The sequence below is a fragment of the Hakea prostrata genome, chromosome 1 (genome assembly GCF_041222555.1).
Source record: "Hakea prostrata isolate BN-2017 chromosome 1, UWA_Hpros_2, whole genome shotgun sequence".
NCBI classification, from domain to species: Eukaryota; Viridiplantae; Streptophyta; class Magnoliopsida; order Proteales; family Proteaceae; genus Hakea; species Hakea prostrata.
In genome coordinates this window covers 13,118,644-13,137,947 of record NC_142600.1, presented here as the reverse complement: position 1 = coordinate 13,137,947, position 19,304 = coordinate 13,118,644, and the positions used below count along the sequence as shown (strand labels likewise).

The following is a 19,304-nucleotide window of genomic DNA, read 5'->3' as shown; positions in this document are numbered from 1 at the left end:
GTAAGAAATCCACCAGCCAAGAAGAGGAAACGGGCCAAACAATCAAACTCAGCATTGACCGGTCATTCATAGCCAAGGTGTCTGCTAAAGCATTAGACATTCTTGAAATAAAAATAAGATTACAAACATCAATATCCTAACATAACATTAAAATATCTCGTAAAATAAGACTAACATCCCAATCTAAAAACAAATTAATGACATTTAAGAAATTGATAATCGATTGTTTATCATAAGATATTTTGATGCATCTATATCCACTTCGAATTACATCCCGAAGAGCATCACGAAGGCATAAAGCTTCACCCATTAGAAAAGATGAAATATTTTTTGGATCCAAAACAGCATGCAGCAGTCTTCCACTTGGAGAAATAAATGCATAACCAATCCCATTTTACTCTTCAAATGTTGTAAAACTAGCATCACAAAAGAAAACTTAAACTGGACTAAAAGTGTCATGGATCAAACCTCAGGGGGTCAAAATGAAAATTACCCAAAAAACAATTACAAATTAATCACTGTGACCATGCTTGAATGGTTGTCGATGGAGAACAAAGCTTTATATTTGATTAAAATATGAAAGCAAAAAAATAAAAAAACAAAAAATAATCGACAACCTTCATCCAATAAGTTTTTATTTTTTTAATATATATATATATATATATATATATATATATAATTATTTTAATAATAATAATTAATACATCTTTTTATTATCATAAATGACAACATTTATCCAATCAATCTTTGATCTTCATTGTCAACAAAATAGATAAACCATATATCTGACAACTAAGATTGGAATAACAAATTTCAAGTGATGGAAACTAAGTAGTGAATCCTCTATCCTAACAAAGGGGTGTGAGAATAATACAATATTCTAGAGGATCCAATTTAAGTAGCATGCAGATCATACAAAATGAACAACTAAGATTGGAATGACAAATTTGAAGTGATGGAAATTCCATGTTAAGAAGGATTTGAGATCATCTATCTCGCACAATCCTCTAAAGGATCCCAACTTATAAGAAAAAATGGATGACATAGTTAAATGTGAGGGACTTATGTGAAATGGGGTGAGAAGTGGCAAACATAAGTGGAGAGGCTTATATTTAATAATTGAATGACCTCCTATGTAAAACATTTGGTAATGTTTTTTTGAATCCACCACACTCTCTATCTAGGAAAATTGAGGGTGAAGATATTACCCATTTCACTAGCCCTCCTGGAAGCCACTTTTAATTTTTCTGGATACTGAGGTGAAGTTCATAACCATTTCACTAACCCTCCTGGCCCTTTACATCCTCTTTTGGTACTGAACTTTTTTTATATTAGTGCCATGTAATACCATCCGGGTGCGGTTGAACCCAAGACCTCCCCTAGGGAAGTTGGATTTTTAACCGCTTTAACATATCACCTTTGACAACCTGACCCTTTTAATTTATGTCATGTGATTCTATAAAACAAACGCATGCCCTGGGATGGGAATAAAAATAAAAACTAAAAAAATTACATTGGAAAAAGAAAGAAAAAGGAGAGGATAATCGCTCAATACTTAAAATATCTCCAGCATTTATACTCAAAAAAAAAAAAAAAAAAAAAAACCCCCAGCATTATTTTTCTTGTTCTTTTTCTTTTTCAAGTTCCATATAGGGGTCATGTTTTTCCATTTCAACCCGTCTTGCTTTCGGCCATTTCAGGGTTCTGGAAAACTAGTTTTTCTGGAACCTCGTGTACATCGTATTGATCTGAGTAATTCTGATTATCTGAACCCGAAAAGTTAATTTTGCTTTTCCCAAGTCCCTGGAACTGGATTTACATGGGTTCTGGACCAGTTAGAGTCAAGCAACGATTTATCTTGATCACAATCGATTTTTGATTTTCCCTCTATATTCTCGCGGTTCTTCTAAACTTTCAATGCTCACACTTCATCTGTAATATATTTATGTACAACAACATTAACGCGAGGAGAATATGGCAGCGGGTTTCCGCCTATGGGAATCCGACCATCTATTTTCTGCAGCCGAGGTTGTTCAAGATTCTGCAGACAGGTATTAGTTTCTTCTCGTTTTGAAGTTTAATCTTTCTTCTCGTTTGTTGGATTGGGGTGGGAAGAGGCATGGAGGGGTGGATGGTTCTGATTGCAACATGGTGTGTTCTGAAGTAAATTAGGGTTTTAGTACATTGTCTTCTTTGCATATTTCTTTCCTATTTTTCGTAAGTACATAACTCACGTGCTCTGCAATGAATAGGGAATTTGCATAATTTTATTGAACTTTTTTTTTTAACGAAATATATTTATCGAAAGAGAATGTTACTGAATCTGAAAGAGTTAGTTGAATGGTGGTGATATTACGAACTAAATGTTTCAGCTGATGATGCCTTAACGATGGTGCAGCGGCTATAAATACAACGAGTATATTCTGTTATTGTCTCTAAGTGATTGTTCCTGGTGGTCTGCATTTTGGATGGTTTCAGAAAAAAAAATAAAATTGCTTACACCAGTGCAAGGGGCTCCTGTCATTGGAGTGTCTGTGGAGAGTCATGATTATCCTTGCTTTCATAGAGAGAATGATTCCAGACTTGAATAATGTAGCTTGTTATTTATTTGCATACCATGTCGGTGTTCCAATAGCACAAACGTGTATTAAAAATTCAGATGAACTTTTGAAATGATAGCACAATGTCATTCTTACAGTCATTAATGGTTTCTTGGTCGTCAGAAGGCAATTACGTGTGTATATGGATTCCATAATTAATGCATTAACTTGAAATTAAGTTTTGGTGATCTATATCCAATCACCAAAATGATTAAAATTTCTTTTATTTGTTTTTCCCCTTCCCCTTATTTGTCTAAAGAATGGACTCGATTTTCCGAATGCTGTTGCACGAGCAAAGTCCTGCTCAAGGCACTTCTTCAGAGGCAAAACTACTCAGTGCACCGGAATTTCATAAGCGTGATCTTGAGACTGCTCTTGGAACAGCCAAATGGCAGGTAATTAATGATACAATTTGTGTACCTCCTGATGTTTTATGTGGAGAGATCATCTATCTTACTTTTGGTATGCTCTCAAATTAGTTGGAAGATTTTGAAAGAGCGGTGAATCTATCAGCTTTGTCAGATATGTCACATCTGAAGGAAAATGTTATTTCCCAACACAAGCAATTTATCAGAGCCATTAGAGAACAGATTATTCAAGTGGAGAAAAGTTTGGAAGACCCAACAATGCGGGATTCAGGTAGAGATTTTGAATCCATATATTTGAATGATCAAGACAGAGATGGGTTGACATTATTTCTCTCTGGTGGAAACAATGTGGAACACCATGCACGCCACGACTCAGAAGATAGTAGTATTATGAGAAGGTTTCTTGATTCAACCACAGTTTCTGGATTTGATAACAAGAGTGATGAGATTGTTGAGCTAAAACCTGAAGAAAATGAGGACTCAAAGCTGAATGGTTTTGCACACATAGACCATAATTTTGATTTGTTAAAGGAGCACAAGTTAAGGAAAGGAGGTTCCAACTACACTGCTCGATTGGGTTTTGGGGAATCAGTTACCCCCCAGGACTCCTCCGGGAGCAGAAATGGTGAAGCTAGGGGTTTGGATTTGGAAAAATGTGACTCTAATGCCAAAAATTTCTTCTCCAAGAATAAGTTGAGAGAATCCTACAATAGATTAAATGTGTTACAGTTCTTGGGTAAATATTGGTCTACATTAAGCAGTAATATGACAAGAAGCTCGACAAAAAAGCGGAAAGATGGAGAGATAGGGTTGGAGTTTGATCAAAGGCCATCCTCCTTGTATATTGACTTGTCCCGGGTTGAACAGGTAGCTACACGTGAATCTGTTTGCTCATGTTTCAACTTGGATGCCATTTTCTGATTGTTAATGCGTTGCTTAAGAAAGGTCTGCATGGTCGTTTTTAGGCCTAGATTGTTGATTCAAGTAGAAAACAAGAAAACCACTTGAAAGATTTTTCAATTTTAAATGAATCAATCTCAGCTGGTACAAACTATTCATAACTCATAATGCTTTACCTTAGTGATTTGTTTTCAAACAATTGTAATATCTGTTGAATGAGCTAGAACAAAATGAACTGATTCACTTATAAATAGTAGTCAATTAACCCAATCAAAGAAAAACTAATATAACCATAGTTGTCAAGGTGTGCCTTGTTGTACAAGGCTCCTAGGCACCTTATGTTTCAGTGTGCCTACACTAGAAGATGAAGGAAGTATCACTTTAATGCATAAAACATGTTTTTTACACATTACCTAGAATGTAGGGAAACAAAAAAAACATGTGGCTTTGCCTTGGCCTTGCTAACGCATCACCTAGGTGCCAACTATGAATATAACCTTGTCGTTTAGGGTATCACAGAACATTCCCTTGTGGCATGTGATGAGTCATATGTGTAAAATGCTATAATGCTTATCCTTTAGTTGGTTATAGTTTGTTTTTAATTAATAAACAGCTGAAGGTTCTCTAATAGTATCTTTTGGCACCACAAGCTAACAGTTCCAGGAAAAGAGGATGAACTTAAACCTGTCCATAGTGAGACTTTTTGTTTTGCCACTTCACTACTTTAGTCAAGCCCTATTCTGCACTACAAAATATTCTCATTTTGTTTGAGGCTGAAAATAGAGAATGGAATGCAAAAAAGGGGAAGTCACTTTTTCTTTTTTCTGATTGGGACCTTGGGTGGTGGGGGGGGGGGTGGAACTAGGGTAAAGTAGGAAAAATGGAAAACACCACTAAAGCCAATACTATTTAAGCATAAAACTATTTCAACTTTTTAAATATAGTTTAATGAAACCAGGATCAGCACGCTGAAGGGGCCCGAAATTTGGGCCAAAAGCAGCCCCTGGGCTTGTGGTAACTAGGGCTGGCCAAATGCCCTAAGGGGTATTCTGGTCATTCTCACACTCCTCCCTAGGGCATCATTGGTCCAGTCAGATTCTGTGTCCTACCAAGAAAGATTTTATTTATTTATTTATTATTATTTTTTAAATTGATTATGTCATGGTCAACTTATTAAAGAGCCTTAGTCTAAGTGTGAGTCCTAGTTGGAAATTATTTTCCTTCTAGATAATATTTATTTTAGTTGTTAATTTTTATGGTCCTTAAAAGAACCATTTTTTTCAGTTCTTGGGTGAGTTATTAGAGTTGTTATTTAGTTGGCAGTTGTTAAGGGATTTCCAATCTAATGTGGATTCCCAATTTTACTCAGTCAGTCAAGTAGTTTGACTCCAAGTGTCTTTCCTTCTTTGCAATTGGCTTTGAAAGAGAGCCACCCCCTCATGTAAACCTTAGATTGGATTAATAAACTGAAGAGCATTGTAGAATTGGAGTCGTGGTGTTCTAGAAGGATACCCATGGCTGAGTCTGAATTGATTTCAGCCATTGTCATCTTCTTCAAGCTCTCTTCTACAGCAACCTAGGAGTGCGCCTATCCTCTCCTACAGCAAGTAAATGAACCCTAGCCCCTCTCCCTACCCTCCTTCCCTCCCTAACCCTTGCGCAACCACCCCTATCCCCTTCCATCTATTGCAGCAGTAGCAGAAACCCTCCCCACCCCTCTTATTCCTTGCAGCAGCAGCCCTCCCCTCCTCCCTTACACCGAAACCCCCGTCCAGCCCCTCATTCCCTTTCCTTCTTTCTTGCCCTTTCTTGGTCTTGCTGCAGCATTAGAGAAAAAAAAAACCAGAAAAGAAAGAAAGAAAGAAAAAGAAAATAAGAGAAAGAAAGGAGGCAAGAGAAAGAATCAAGATTCTTGAAAGAATTCCAAGAACCCATCCCATACCTATCTGAAAGCTTTTCTGTATCCTCCCTTTTCCTAACCACTAGCTCCCACACTTCCTTTTCTTCCCCCAGCCACTATCCTAGCCCATTCCATGCTACCTAGGGTAAATTAGGATACCGTATAACCACCCACATCTTTCCCATTATCTCTAAACCTTCCCTAAACCCAACCGCAGGCTCCTTCATCCCAGGGTTAGTTTGTTTAACCCAAAGCCATAGTTCTTCCACAAAATCATCCCAATAGTGATTTTTTTAGAACCCTAATTGCCCTAATTTAAATCTTGGTAGCTTTGGACATCCCAAAAACATACCCAACCCATAGGTAACCCTAACCTTATGGATGGCCCATTGATTAGCTGATTCTAAGTAAAGAAAGATCCTGAAGACTAACCCAGAACCTGGGTTACATCGTAGTTTCTATCAGGTTCAGGATCTAGCCATCTGATAATTAACTTACCCACCATGAAAATAGTGACAATATAAGAGAGGAACAAGAGCCAGTCCAGCAATCAGGAGGAAACAATAAGAGAATGTATAAAATACAATTACTGAGTGGAATCAACAGATTTCCTTATCAGAGTGGAGGGGCTTTTATCAATAAGATTGAGTGAGGGAAATTACATTACTGCCCTTAGTAAATAGTACTGCCATATTCAATAGCTCTACCAAGAACATTCCAATCGTTACTACTTCCCTCAAGCTGGAGCTTAGACATTTGTACATTGCCCTTTGCCCAGCTTGGAACACCCTGCAAGAGAAGTACTAAAGAACACTTTAGTGAAGACATCAGCTTGCTGATTCCCAGTTTCTAGAAAGAGTTCAGATCAACTTCTTCATCATAGCATCTCTTACGTATGGGCAATCATCAGTGTGCTTAGCATGCTTTTGAGACGCCAAATTGCTGACAATGTAAAGTATCTGCCTAGTTTTCACAGTACATATTGATAGGCTTGTTAATAGGAAACTCCAGTTCTTGTAAAAAGTATTCCAACCACATTAATTGTGCTGTAGTATGAGCTGTAAGTCCATATTCAGCCTTGGCACTAGTCTAGACCTTGCTACGATCTGCTTTATTGCTTCTCCAAGTAATAAGATTTCCATGAGGAAATATAATAGCCACTAGTAGACTGCTTGTCACCTTCAACACCAGCGTAGTTAGCATAAAAGTATCCAATCATGTCAACACTCCTGTTAGGTTTATTGATAAGACACTTCTTGGAGCATTCTTAAGATAGTGGAAAAATCTAATAAATTGCCTTCTAATGAGCCGCTATGTTTCCATGAAGTGTCTAATAACCCCTACTGTGAAAGAGGTATTTGGCCTATTCATACTAAGGTTAATGAAGTTACCAACCAGCCTTTTGTACCGATGCATGATGCATAATTAGGAGCTCCCTCAAGTATTTTCCAGAAGGGTCTAATATCCCCTACTGTGAAAAAGATATCTGGCTTGGTTGTAGCAAGGTTAATGAGCTACCGACCAGCCTATTGTACGGATGCATATCTAGAAACTCCTCATGATCATCAGCCCTAAACTTTGGTGTGGATCCATACACTATCAAAAGGTTCATATGCTACTGTTCTAGTTCTGAATGGAAGATCAAGCACATACTTCTTTTGAGACAGATGCCTCTACTGCTTCTGTAACCTTAATCTGAGTATCGAGATGTTTCATCTGTGAATATTATCATAAATGAGATTTATGTTCATCAACACTAGAAGAACTATTGACTAGACACATAAACGGTTCGGATTCGGCTCGGGTATACCACTATCTGTATCTGAATTCGATAAGCAAAACCACTATCCAAATCTGATCTGATATTTGGCAGAAATTTTTAGAAGGTTTCTGAATTCAATCCCGGAACTTTATCGGATATCCGATAATTATCCGATCCAATAAACTATCCAACTATTGATTGCTGGTTGTCATTTTTTGATTTCGTATTTCTGATTTTCTGGTTGCCGATTACTGGTTTTTGGATCCGATTATTAGCCCTTCTTAGAGGAAAAAAAATTCTTCTAATGGTTTGGCCAATTGGCTAGGGATAATTGATGGGCTTTATGGTGAGTTCAACCTATTAATTAGAGTTAATGGGTTCAACTTTAGTGTGTCAAAATGTCACTTGGTGAGGGACCATTTAAAATTTAAGCCTAATTTTCTTTTTACGTTAATCAGATAAAAAATTAACTGGATATTTTCTGATCCGGTAAGCAATTTTCCGAATCCGGTTGCTTATCGGACGGATACGGAAATTTCCCAGTAAGAAAAGTTTTGGATTTGGACACCCTTAAACGAATACCAGGGTGAATTCAGAGGTAGATTTCAGCTATCCATTTACAGGTCTACTATTGACAATAACAATAATATCATCCACATGACCAACCATCCTACCACCTGGAGTCATGTTGGTGAAAAAACAGAGAATGATCCAAATAATCACTGGATAAATCCATTAAAGTAATGGAAATATTGCCTTATCAAACCAGGCTCAAGAAATTGTTGTTAATCAATAAATTGCTTTACAAAGTCTGCAGACAGTACCTACGTTCTCTTTTTAAACATTATGCCCTGGAGATTGCTACGTATATATTCCTAATGTAAGTCACAGTAGTGAAAAAACATTTGTATATCACTGATACAATGATCAGTCAAGATTGACAACAAGTGAAACAAGCATCTGAACATAATTTTACGAACCAGCCAGTTGAAATGCCTCAAAATAATAAACTCTGACTTACTAATCAGATGAACTGATGCACCTAGAGTCAAGAGCTCAACTGTTGGGTGAGGTGGAAGTTAGAAGTGCAGCACTACCTATGGGACCTAGAGTGGCAATGGCTGAAGTGTAAATGTCTCAAACTGATCACCAACCGACTAATCAGACGTGAGCACCTGCTTCAAGCGACTTCCTCCTTTTGCTCCTTGGCAATGACTTCACCTCCTTTTGCTCCTATGGGGTATTAGCTGCCGTTTCCAGCTGTTGTTCCCCTCCCAATATGTCTCCTTTTATATATGAGAAATCGGGATCTAGTAATATGACCTAGGGTCTTCCAAAACTGGAGCAGTTCTTAGAAGTGCAGTCAATTGATTCATTATCGATGAACGTAGGAATAAATTTATAACAAGAATTCTTGGAATTCCATGGAGATTCTTGATTGGTACTGAGCTAATCATAGTGCGAAGTTGGATCTCTTTGGTTAACAAAATTCAAAAGGTTTATCGATCCCAGGTGGTGGAGATCCATAGTAAGCATATAGAAATTGTTGTATGTCAAATAACGTTAAAAGTATTTTTTTGGAAGATGGAATGTCTAATGTTATTTTCACCAAGAGAACTAATTGGATTATTGTGAGCGGAGTGAATGGTGTGCACTTTATAAAGTTGTTTGAATAGTTGATTATAGTATCTCAAGATACCAGACCCTGATGAAGATGCTTCAAGTGCAGAAGTAAAGTTGGTGTTAATGGATGATACTACATTGGAACCCCCACTAGTATATCGCATGACAATATAGAGAGGAAGAAGAGCCAGTCCAACAACAAAGAATATATAGAGAGGAGGAGAAGAGAATAAGAAAAAGAGTGTAGAAAGCACAACTATCAATTGAGAGAATGAGCAGATATTCTAATTGGTAGTTGTTGGGCTTGGTTAGTAAAAATAAACAAGGGAGAGTGCCATACTGCCTTCACTGAACAGGACAACCATATGCAATTGACATAACCAACCATTCCCCAAAACAAATGCCAAGAATCGCCCTTGGTGACAAAACTCTGATAGCGGTGGGGGGGGGGGGAATATAGTGACAATATCAAAATTGAACACCTTGCTCCTTTTGAGGCCAATATCAACCAACTCTTTTGTCAACATTGTTAGTTTGTTAAGTAGTACCATAGGGGTACTCTTGGAATTCTGTTAGTAGTATTATACTTTTCATTTAAAATTAACATTGTAAGGGCTGCAATGTAATTCCATATACTTTTGCATTAATAAAAGCCTTTATTGTGGCAGTAGGGAGGTTGTTCCATTCTTCTATACTGGTATTTCTATTTTATCTATTGTCTTGTCATCTTCTTTCTCTTCTGTTGGTTTTTGTGTAGGGTTGTTCATCCTCTGATATTGTCACGTAGTATCAGAGTCTGAAAATTGCCTTAGATTCTTCTCTTCTCTTTGATTTTTTTTAAAGATATCTTCTTGTTGTGGTTTGCAGCAACAAATGCTGCATTGTTTTACTTGAAACCCTAAGTCTTTTCTATGTTGCTGATGAGTACTAACTAGATCAATTTGCCACTGCTGCCTCCCCCTACGGATTAATTTCTTCAGCTAACAGTTACTGGTTAAGAGATAACATGCACATGGGTTTTCTTTACTGTGACTGATATTAACGTGGTTGCTGAATTTCTTTCCTCCTATGGACTACATATAATTTATTCAGTATATTGAAGTGACATTTTCTGTTTTGTTGATCATCTGATCACTTTTCTGGATGTTATAGAGAATTGAGATAGCCTAGTCCCTGCAAGGTTTTTCCAAGAAACCTTGTCCTCTTATCAGACTCCATTAAGGTATCGGATATGTGTCTTTATTACTAGATGCATTAGTGTTAAAAATTTCAGAGATAAGAATTTTTTCACCCCCTGTAATTTTTAGTTTTTTGGTTACCCATGCATTACACCTTCACTTTCCTATGGCATTACTTGAGAAATATTAACTGAATAAATGCCTTAAGTTGAAGTGAGCCTTGAATTTGTTAATCATTGTGTGTGTTACAACTGCGTATCCCAAAAGCTTAAGCGGTTAAGGGTTATAACAATGTATGTCAGGACACACAACACCCACACGCATACATGTGACACGATCACCTGGCAGCAAGGGTCGTTACAACATGTCAGACAAATTCTCTTGCACTTTTCAGAGATCGAACACCTGAGCACCTGACTTTGATACCATTTCACAACCACTTATACCAAAACTTGAGCTGTCATGGAAGGGGTATGCTAACGATATTGTGTGTCAACACTTCCCTGCATGTGTAGCAGTGTAGGCCCTGGACACACACAGAGTTCTGCACCTGACACCATAATGTGGCAACAGGGAGCACAACAACAAATAACACAAAACCCTATCACTTTTCCAGGTATTGAACGCCCAACCTCCTCGCTTTGATACTGTGTTTCAGCCTATCATCCCAAGGCCAGGGTTGCTAAATAAGGGCTAAAACAATGTATACCAACACACATTAACATGTGCAAGTGGTTCTGGTATAATTTTCTTGTGTAATGATTCCTGTTTTGTTTCCTGATATTTGATTGTGCAGGGTGTTTTCCTTTTTCTGTTTAAAAACTTATCACTATAAGTCATTATAAAAAGGGGAAAAAGGAAAATAACAGGTCATTTTCATGCATAAATTGTCTGCTATACAAGGCCATAAGTAAGATGCGTTGAATTCTTCAACCAAATAAAGGGGATGCACTTGAATTCTTCCACCAAATAAAGGGGATGCACTTGAATTCTTGCAAGCACAACATGATTTGGGAACAATAATAAAATATCAAAGTACTCATTTGGTAGTTGTCTATAAAATCTTCTGAAAAAATTTTAAAAAAAGGAAAAGAAAAAGAAGAAGATGAAGCATAGTTTCTGAAGTTTCTGAATCTGATTGAAGTCAATGTAATATGAATGAGAATGTAATGATTGGTCATCAACTGCTGATTTTATGGTCTCAAATACTTGTGTCTGGGAGTTTTGATACTTACACTTTTGGTTTCTCTTCTACAGGGTTTGCATACCCAGAATGGTTTTGCTTCCGGATTTGGCAGTCACCCCAGAGTATGTTTCAATGTACTCATAAATACTATGAAATCATGCAGCAGCTTGAGTAGGTCCTGTAAAGGGAGATTTCAAAGGCTACCACATTTTGCCCATGCCAGTTCGACTCCTGTACGGTCATTATTGGCCATACTCGTTACACTGATGGTTTTAGGTAAGAACAGGGTCCTTTAGGTATCATTTTTTGAATTCAACATTCGATTTTCTCTTTTAACTGATTATTGTATTTTCTTTTTTAATCTCACATAATCATGTTTCTGTGCCACTTAAATATCCTTAATATCCTCTGTTGCTGGCGGATATCTTGAAGCCAATATACCTAACATTAGAAAAGCTTTCTGCAGAAAAAGGGTGAGATTCTGAAATATATTTAATTTTTCTTAAGAAATAAAAATAAAATTACAAGTGTCTCCAAATTGTTACTAGAAACTGTTTTGTCCCCAAAGGTCAATGATCCACAATTTATAGGCTTATTTCCACCGCCTTACCCTCTCTACCTGGGTATGGGTTATGACCCGACCCAATACAATTTAACACTCCCGCTCAAGTTGGAGCATGAACATCATTGAACGCCCAACTTGCTAAGAAGAAAATGATATTGTTCTTGACTCAAAGCTTTAGTAAAAATATCTGCCACTTGATGCTTAGAAAGAACATAAACTGTTTGAATTTGCCGAGCCTGAAGTTTTTCACGAATCACATGACAATCAATCTCAATATGCTTTGTTCGCTCATGGAAGACTGGATTCGCAGCGATTTGTATAGCTGCTTTATTGTCACAAAATAGATCCATAGGTTTTGGATGCAAAACTCCTAAATCCTTGAGTAAATAACGCAACCAAGTCAATTCACAAGTTGTCGTGGCCATTGATCTGTATTCCGCTTCAGCAGAAGATCGGGAAACAGTTGACTGCTTTTTACTCTTCCAAGAGATAGGACTTGATCCAATGAAAAAACAATAGCTAGTAGTAGAACGATGAGAAGTGGCACAGCTTGCCTAATCGGAGTCACAATAGGCATTGATGTGTAGGTCGCTAGTAGAAGATAACAAAATGCCTTTCCCTAGACAAGATTTTAAATAGCGTAAAATTCGAAATGCAGCATCCAAGTGAGGCTTTCTGGGTTTCTCCATAAATTGATTGAGAACTTGCACAACATAAACAATATCAGGTCTAGTGACTGTGAGATAAATCATTCTTCCAACAAGTCTAATCATCAGCTCGATATTTAATTTTGTATACCCATTTACACTGTATAGCGACCTTGCCAGGGGGAAGAGGTTGCAAGCTCCAAGTATGGTTTAGCTCAAGAGCCTTAATCTCATTAGCCATAGCAGCACACCATTTGGGATTGTGGGAAGCCTCAACAAAGGAACGAGGTTCAGAATCAGTAGAAATACTAGAAAGAAAAGCACGATGAGTAGGAGAAAAAGCCGAATACGAGAGGTAATTATTGAGTGGATAAGGACAAGAAGGTAGTGAAGCAACATTGCACTGAAAGTCTTGGAGGTGAGGAGGGCGAATAGGATGAGTACTATGACAAAGAGGGACTCTAGGATCCTTAGAGTGATTCTATTAAAGAGGGGGGTGGAGCAGGATGAGAAGGGGATACGGGATAATCAATTGCAGGACAAGGAAGGGTAGGTGGGGAAGAGGAGTGGGGAGAAGGAATGGATTGAGAGAAGGTAGCATGCTGATATGGAAATATCGTCTCATGAAATATGACATCCCTACTAGTGAATATCTTATGAGTGATAGGGTTGTAAATATGATATGCCTTTTGCCCATATGGATACCCAACAAAAATGCCTGGAATAGCACGTGGAGAAAACTTAGATTGATGAGTAGTTAAATTCTTAGCATAACATAAACAACAAAAAACATGAAGATGAGAATACTTAGGTGAAACACCAGTCACAAACTCATTTGGAGTTTTACCCTTTAACAAGGGGGTAGGAAGACGATTAATGAGATAAACTACGGTTTGAACATATTCCACCTAAAAAGTTAAAGGTAGATGTGCTTGAAAACGGAAAGCTCGAGCAATCTCAAGGATATGTCGATGTTTACGTTCAGCAACTCCATTTTGTTGAGGAGTGGCAACACAACTACGTTCATGAATTATGCCCAACTCATTAAAGTAAGAAGAGAGAGAGAGAGAGAGAGAAACTCAAGACCGTTATTATTACTAACTTTCTTGATAAGGTAATTAAATTGTGTTTTTACTATGGCAATAAAATTAATAAGAAGACATTTGAGTTTCGGACTTGTGACGCATAAGAAAAATCCAAGTACAACGAGAATAATCATCAACAATGGTAACAAAGTAATGAGCACCAGAAAAAGAAGCAATAGAAAAATCACCCCATATATCACAATGTAAAAGAGAAAAAAGGACAATTACTCCGTTCAACATGCATTGGAAAAGGTTAACGTGATTGTTTAGCAAGAGGACAAATATCACAATGTTGAGGTGAAATGGTAACATCAAAATTATTTTGAGATAAAAAATTATGAGGAAAATGAGAAGGATGCCCTAATCGCCAATGCCACATGTCAAAATTATGTGAAGTTTGGGAAACAAAAGGGAGCAAAGTGACCATGAGCACGATAAAAGTAGAGACCAGCATGCTTTTCACCAATCCCAATCACCCGTTTCGTGGTGAGGTCCTGAAAAACATAAAAATCAAGAAAGAAAATAGCAGCACAATGTAGAGATTTGGTGAGTTGACTGACAGACAATAAATTATAATGAAAATCAGGAACATAAAGCACATCATGAAGTTGAATAGAAGAAGATAAAGGGAGCAATCCCTTTGTGAGTCACTGGGACAGATGTACCATTGGGTAGACGAATAGATCTAGAATTAGCATGAGGTTTAACATTATTTAAAAGATGCAAAGAGTGGGTTATATGATTGGTGGCACCTGTATCAATGATCCAATGAGGTGAAAAAAATGGAGGAACAACAAATAGACTCACCAGATAGATTAGTAGAAGGTTGAGGGCTTCCATTATTGACAAATTGCATAAACTGCTGGTACTGTTCGGCAGTGAGAGATGGGCTAGAGCTTGGAGCCACTGTAGAAGGTGCAACACTGGATGAGGAGGAACCTAAATCTGACACTTTATGAGGAAAACCATGAAGTTTATAACAACGAGCCTTCAAGTGCCCTTCACGTCCACAATGATCACATTTAGGCCTTGATCGATGAGTGTTAGAAAAATGACTCACATGGTTAGAATTATTGCGAGTAGTTGCAAGGGCAGCGGCATCAGGATGAGTAGGTACAGAATGAGTAATCCGAAATTCTCGTTGTTGCTCTTCTTGAAGAACCATAGAAAATACTTTATCGATATTTGAAAGAGGTTCTATGGTCTAAACATGGGAGCTAATAATATAGTAGCTATCATTAAGGCCCATCAAGAATTGAAATACCTTTTATGCGTGCTGTAATGTTGTCAATTCCCTTAAGGCCCCTCAAAAGCATTGTGGAATGATAGAAAGTGAAGCCAACTCATCCTAAAGAGCTTTCAATTTATCAAAGTAAACTGAAATAGAAGATTGACTATGAGTGTGGTTACTAATGGTCCTTTCAAGTGATATATGCGAGTGACATTCCCTTCAGTAAAATGCTCCGCCAAATCATTCCAAAGATTATAGCCCGTATCAATAAAAGCCATTGAAGATAAGATCTCTGGAGAAATAACAATAAGTAACCAAGATAAGACCATGTCATTGCATCTAATCCAAGCATCAACTCAGAAGGTGGGGATGAAGGTTTAGATAAGGTACCAGTAATGAAACCAACTTTATTCTTGGTAGAGAGAGCCATCTGCACAGCCCGTCGCCAAGTGTGATAATTATCACCATTGAGGACTTGAGTGACCAGAGTGGTACCCGGATTATCAGAAGGATGGAGATAATAAGTTGAATGATAACCACCGGATTCAATGGCAGATGTAGAAGCATCCAAAGTAGCATCCATCTTTTGCAACAAAAAAAATCTAAAGATGTAGAAGCATCCAAAGTAGCATCCATCTTTTGCAACAAAAAAAAATCCAAAAAAAGACAAACTACCAAAATGAAGTGTGGCAGCCACAATCAGCTTCAAACCAAAAAACAAAGAACTTGAAATTTCTCCCACAGCCGTGCACTAGTATGGTTGCCAACCGAATAAAATAAGATAATGGAATCTTCCCTTTTGTCTTTTATTCTTTACAATGGATCCAACGAATAAAATAGAAGACTATAATCTTACCTTTTGTCTTTTATTCTTTGCAAGCGATTCAACCGAATAAAATAGAAGACTATAATCTTCCCTTTTGTGCTTTATTCTTTGCAATGGATCGCCCAGGAGGATTTGGAATCACCGATTCCAATGCAAAATTGTTTGGTGAGCGACGACGTCTTCCCCAACGGAACCATGGCGTCTTCGCCAATGAACCCAGAGTCGCCAATGGGAGAAAGAAAAAATATTGCAGCAGCTAAAGAGGGGATAGATCGAGATCCTTGACTGATACCATGTTAATTGTATAATCAATATAAAATCAATGAAAAAGATGTGAGATCTAGAAGGTACAAGAGAAGATTACGTGGGTCGGCCTTTACATCCACGGGAGAAAGGAGGTTGCTTTAGTTTTCATTAAGTTTAGGGTTTTACAATGATCCACAATTTATAGGCTTATTTCAGTCAAGGTTCTCGATCTATCCCCTCTTTAGTTGCTGCAATATTTTTCTTTCTCCCACCGACGACTCTTCCTTCTGCTTACAAATTTTTTTTCTTGGGTTCATTGGCGAAGATGTCGTGGTAAGACGTTGTGGTTCCATTGGGGAAGGTGTCGTCGCTCACCAAACAATTTTGCATTGGAATCGGTGATTCCAAATCCTCCTAGGCGATCCATTGCAAAGAATAAAGCACAAAAGGGAAGATTATAATCTTCTATTTTATTCGGTTGAATCCCTTGCAAAAAATAAAAGACAAAAGATAAGATTATAATCTTCTATTTTATTCATTGGATTTATTGTAAAGAATAAAAGACAAAAGGGAAGATTCCATTATCTTATTTTATTCGGTTGGCAACCATACTAATGCACAGCTGTGGGAGAAATTTCAAGTTCTTTGTTTTTTGGTTTGGGAGAAGTTTCAAGTGTGGCTTCCACACTTCCTTTTGGCTAGTTTGTCTTTTTTTGTTGCAAAAGATGGATGCTACTTTGGATGCTTCTACATGTGCCATTGAATCCAGTGGTTATCATTCAACTTATTATCTCCATCCTTTTGATAATCCGGGTATCACTCTAGTCACTCAAGTCCTCAATGGTGATAATTATCATACTTGGCGACGGACTGTGCGGATGGCTCTCTCTGCCAAGAATAAAGTTGGTTTCATTACTGGCACCTTGTCTAAACCTTCATCCCCACCTTCTGCCGTTGATGCTTGGATTAGGTGCAATGACATGGTCTTATCTTGGTTACTTATTGTTATTTCTCTAGAGATCTTATTTTATCAGTGACTTTTATTGATAGGGCCTATGATCTTTGGAATGATTTGGTGGAGCGTTTTATTGAAGGGAATGCCACTCGCATATATCACTTGAAACGGACCATTAGTAACCACACTCATGGTCAATCTTTTATTTTAGTTTACTTTAATAAATTGAAAGCTCTTTGGGATGAGTTGGCTTCACTTTCTATCATTCCACAATGCTCTTGAGGGGCCTTAAGGGAATTGACAACATTACAACACTCAGAGAAGGTATTTCAATTCTTGATGGGCCTTAATGATAGCTACTATATTATTAGCTCCCAAATTTTGACCATAGAACCTCTTCCAAATATTTGTAAAGTATTTTCTATGGTTCTTCAAGAAGAGCGAACGAGAATTCCGGATTACTCATTCTGTACCTACTCATCTTGATGTTGCTGCCCTTGCAACTACTCGCAATAATTCTAACCATGTGAGTCGTTTTTCTAGCACTCATCGATCAAGGCCTAAATGTGATCATTGTGGACGTGAAGGGCACTTGAAGGCTCGTTGTTTTAAACTTCATGGTTTTCCTCATAAAGTGCCAAATTCAAGTTCCTCCTCATCCAATGCTGCATCTTCTACAGTGGCTCTTAGCTCTAGTCCATCTCTCACTGTCGAACAGTACCAGCAGTTTATGCAATTTGTCAATAATGGAAGCCCTCAACCTTCTACTAATCTATCTGGTGAGTCTATTTATTGTTCCTCTATTTTTTCATCTTATTGGATCATTGATACATGTGCCACCAATCATATAACCCACTCTTTGCATCTTTTAAATAATGTTAAATTTCATGCTAATTCTAGACCTATTCGTCTACCCAATGGTACATCTGTCCCAGTGACTCACAAAGGGATTGCTCCCTTATCTTTTTCTATTCAATTTCATGATGTGTTTTATGTTCCTGATTTTCATTATAATTTATTGTCTGCAGTCAACTCACCAAATCTCTGCATTGTGCTGCTATTTTCTTTCCTGATTTTTATGTTTTTCAGGACCTCACCACGAAACGGGTGATTGGGATTGGTGAAAAGCATGCTGGTCTCTACTTTTATTGTGCTCATGGTCACTTTGCTCCCTTTTGTTTCCCAAACTTCACATAATTTTGACATGTGGCATTGGCGATTAGGGCATCCTTCTCATTTTCCTCATAATTTTTTATCTCAAAATAATTTTGATGTTACCATTTCACCTCAACATTGTGATATTTGTCCTCTTGCTAAACAATCACATTTATCTTTTCCAATGCATGTTGAACGGAGTAATTGTCATTTTTTCTCTTTTACATTGTGACATATGGGGTGATTTTTCTATTGCTTCTTTTTCTGGTGCTCATTACTTTCTTACCATTATTGATGATTATTTTCACTGTACTTGGATTTTTTTTATGCGTCACAAGTTTGAAACTCAAATTTCTTCTTAAAAGTTTCATTGCCATGGTAACAACACAATTTAATTACCTTGTCAAGAAAGTTCGTAGTGATAACGGTCTTGAGTTTCTCTCTCTCTTCTTATTTTAATGAGTTGGGCATAATTTATGAACGTAGTTGTGTTGCTACTCCTCAACAAAATGGAGTTGCTGAACGTAAACATCGACATATCCTTGAGGTTGCTTGAGTTTTACGTTTTCAAGCACATCTACCTTTAACTTTTCGGGAGGAATGTGTTCAAACTGCAGTTTATCTCATTAATCGTCTTCCTACCCCTTTGTTAAAGGGTAAAACTCCAAATGAGCTTGTGATTGGTGTTTCACCTAAGTATTCTCATCTTCGTGTTTTTGGTTGTTTATGTTATGCTAAGAATTTAACTCCTCATCAATCTAAGTTTTCTCCACGTGCTATTCCAGGCATTTTTGTTGGATATCCGTATGGGTAAAAGGCATATCGTATTTACAACCCTGTCACTCATAAGATATTCACTAGTAGGGATGTTATATTTCATGAGACGATATTTCCATAACAGCATGCTACCTTCTCTCAATCCATTCCTTCTCCCCACTCCTCTTCCCCACTTATCCTTCCTTGTCTTGCAATTGATGATCCCGTGTCACTTCATATGATTCTTGAATCCATTACTCAGAAAAGAGATTAAATTTCTTCAGAAATTGCTCTTAGTGTGTCCTCGGGAAAAGAACTAGA

General features: G+C 37.5%; 1 protein-coding gene across 1 annotated transcript; it reads left to right on the top strand.

Annotated features, from left to right (window-relative positions):
* Positions 1-1,648: 1,648 nt before the first annotated feature.
* Positions 1,649-11,747, top strand: LOC149027613 (uncharacterized; the record flags this gene model as incomplete). The annotated part of the gene is made up of 4 exons (XM_089137480.1): positions 1,649-2,051; positions 2,860-2,995; positions 3,080-3,835; positions 11,589-11,747. Coding segments are annotated over exons 1-4 (1,128 nt in total), but the record flags the coding sequence as incomplete, so codon positions are not given.
* Between the last annotated feature and the right edge of the window lie 7,557 nt (positions 11,748-19,304).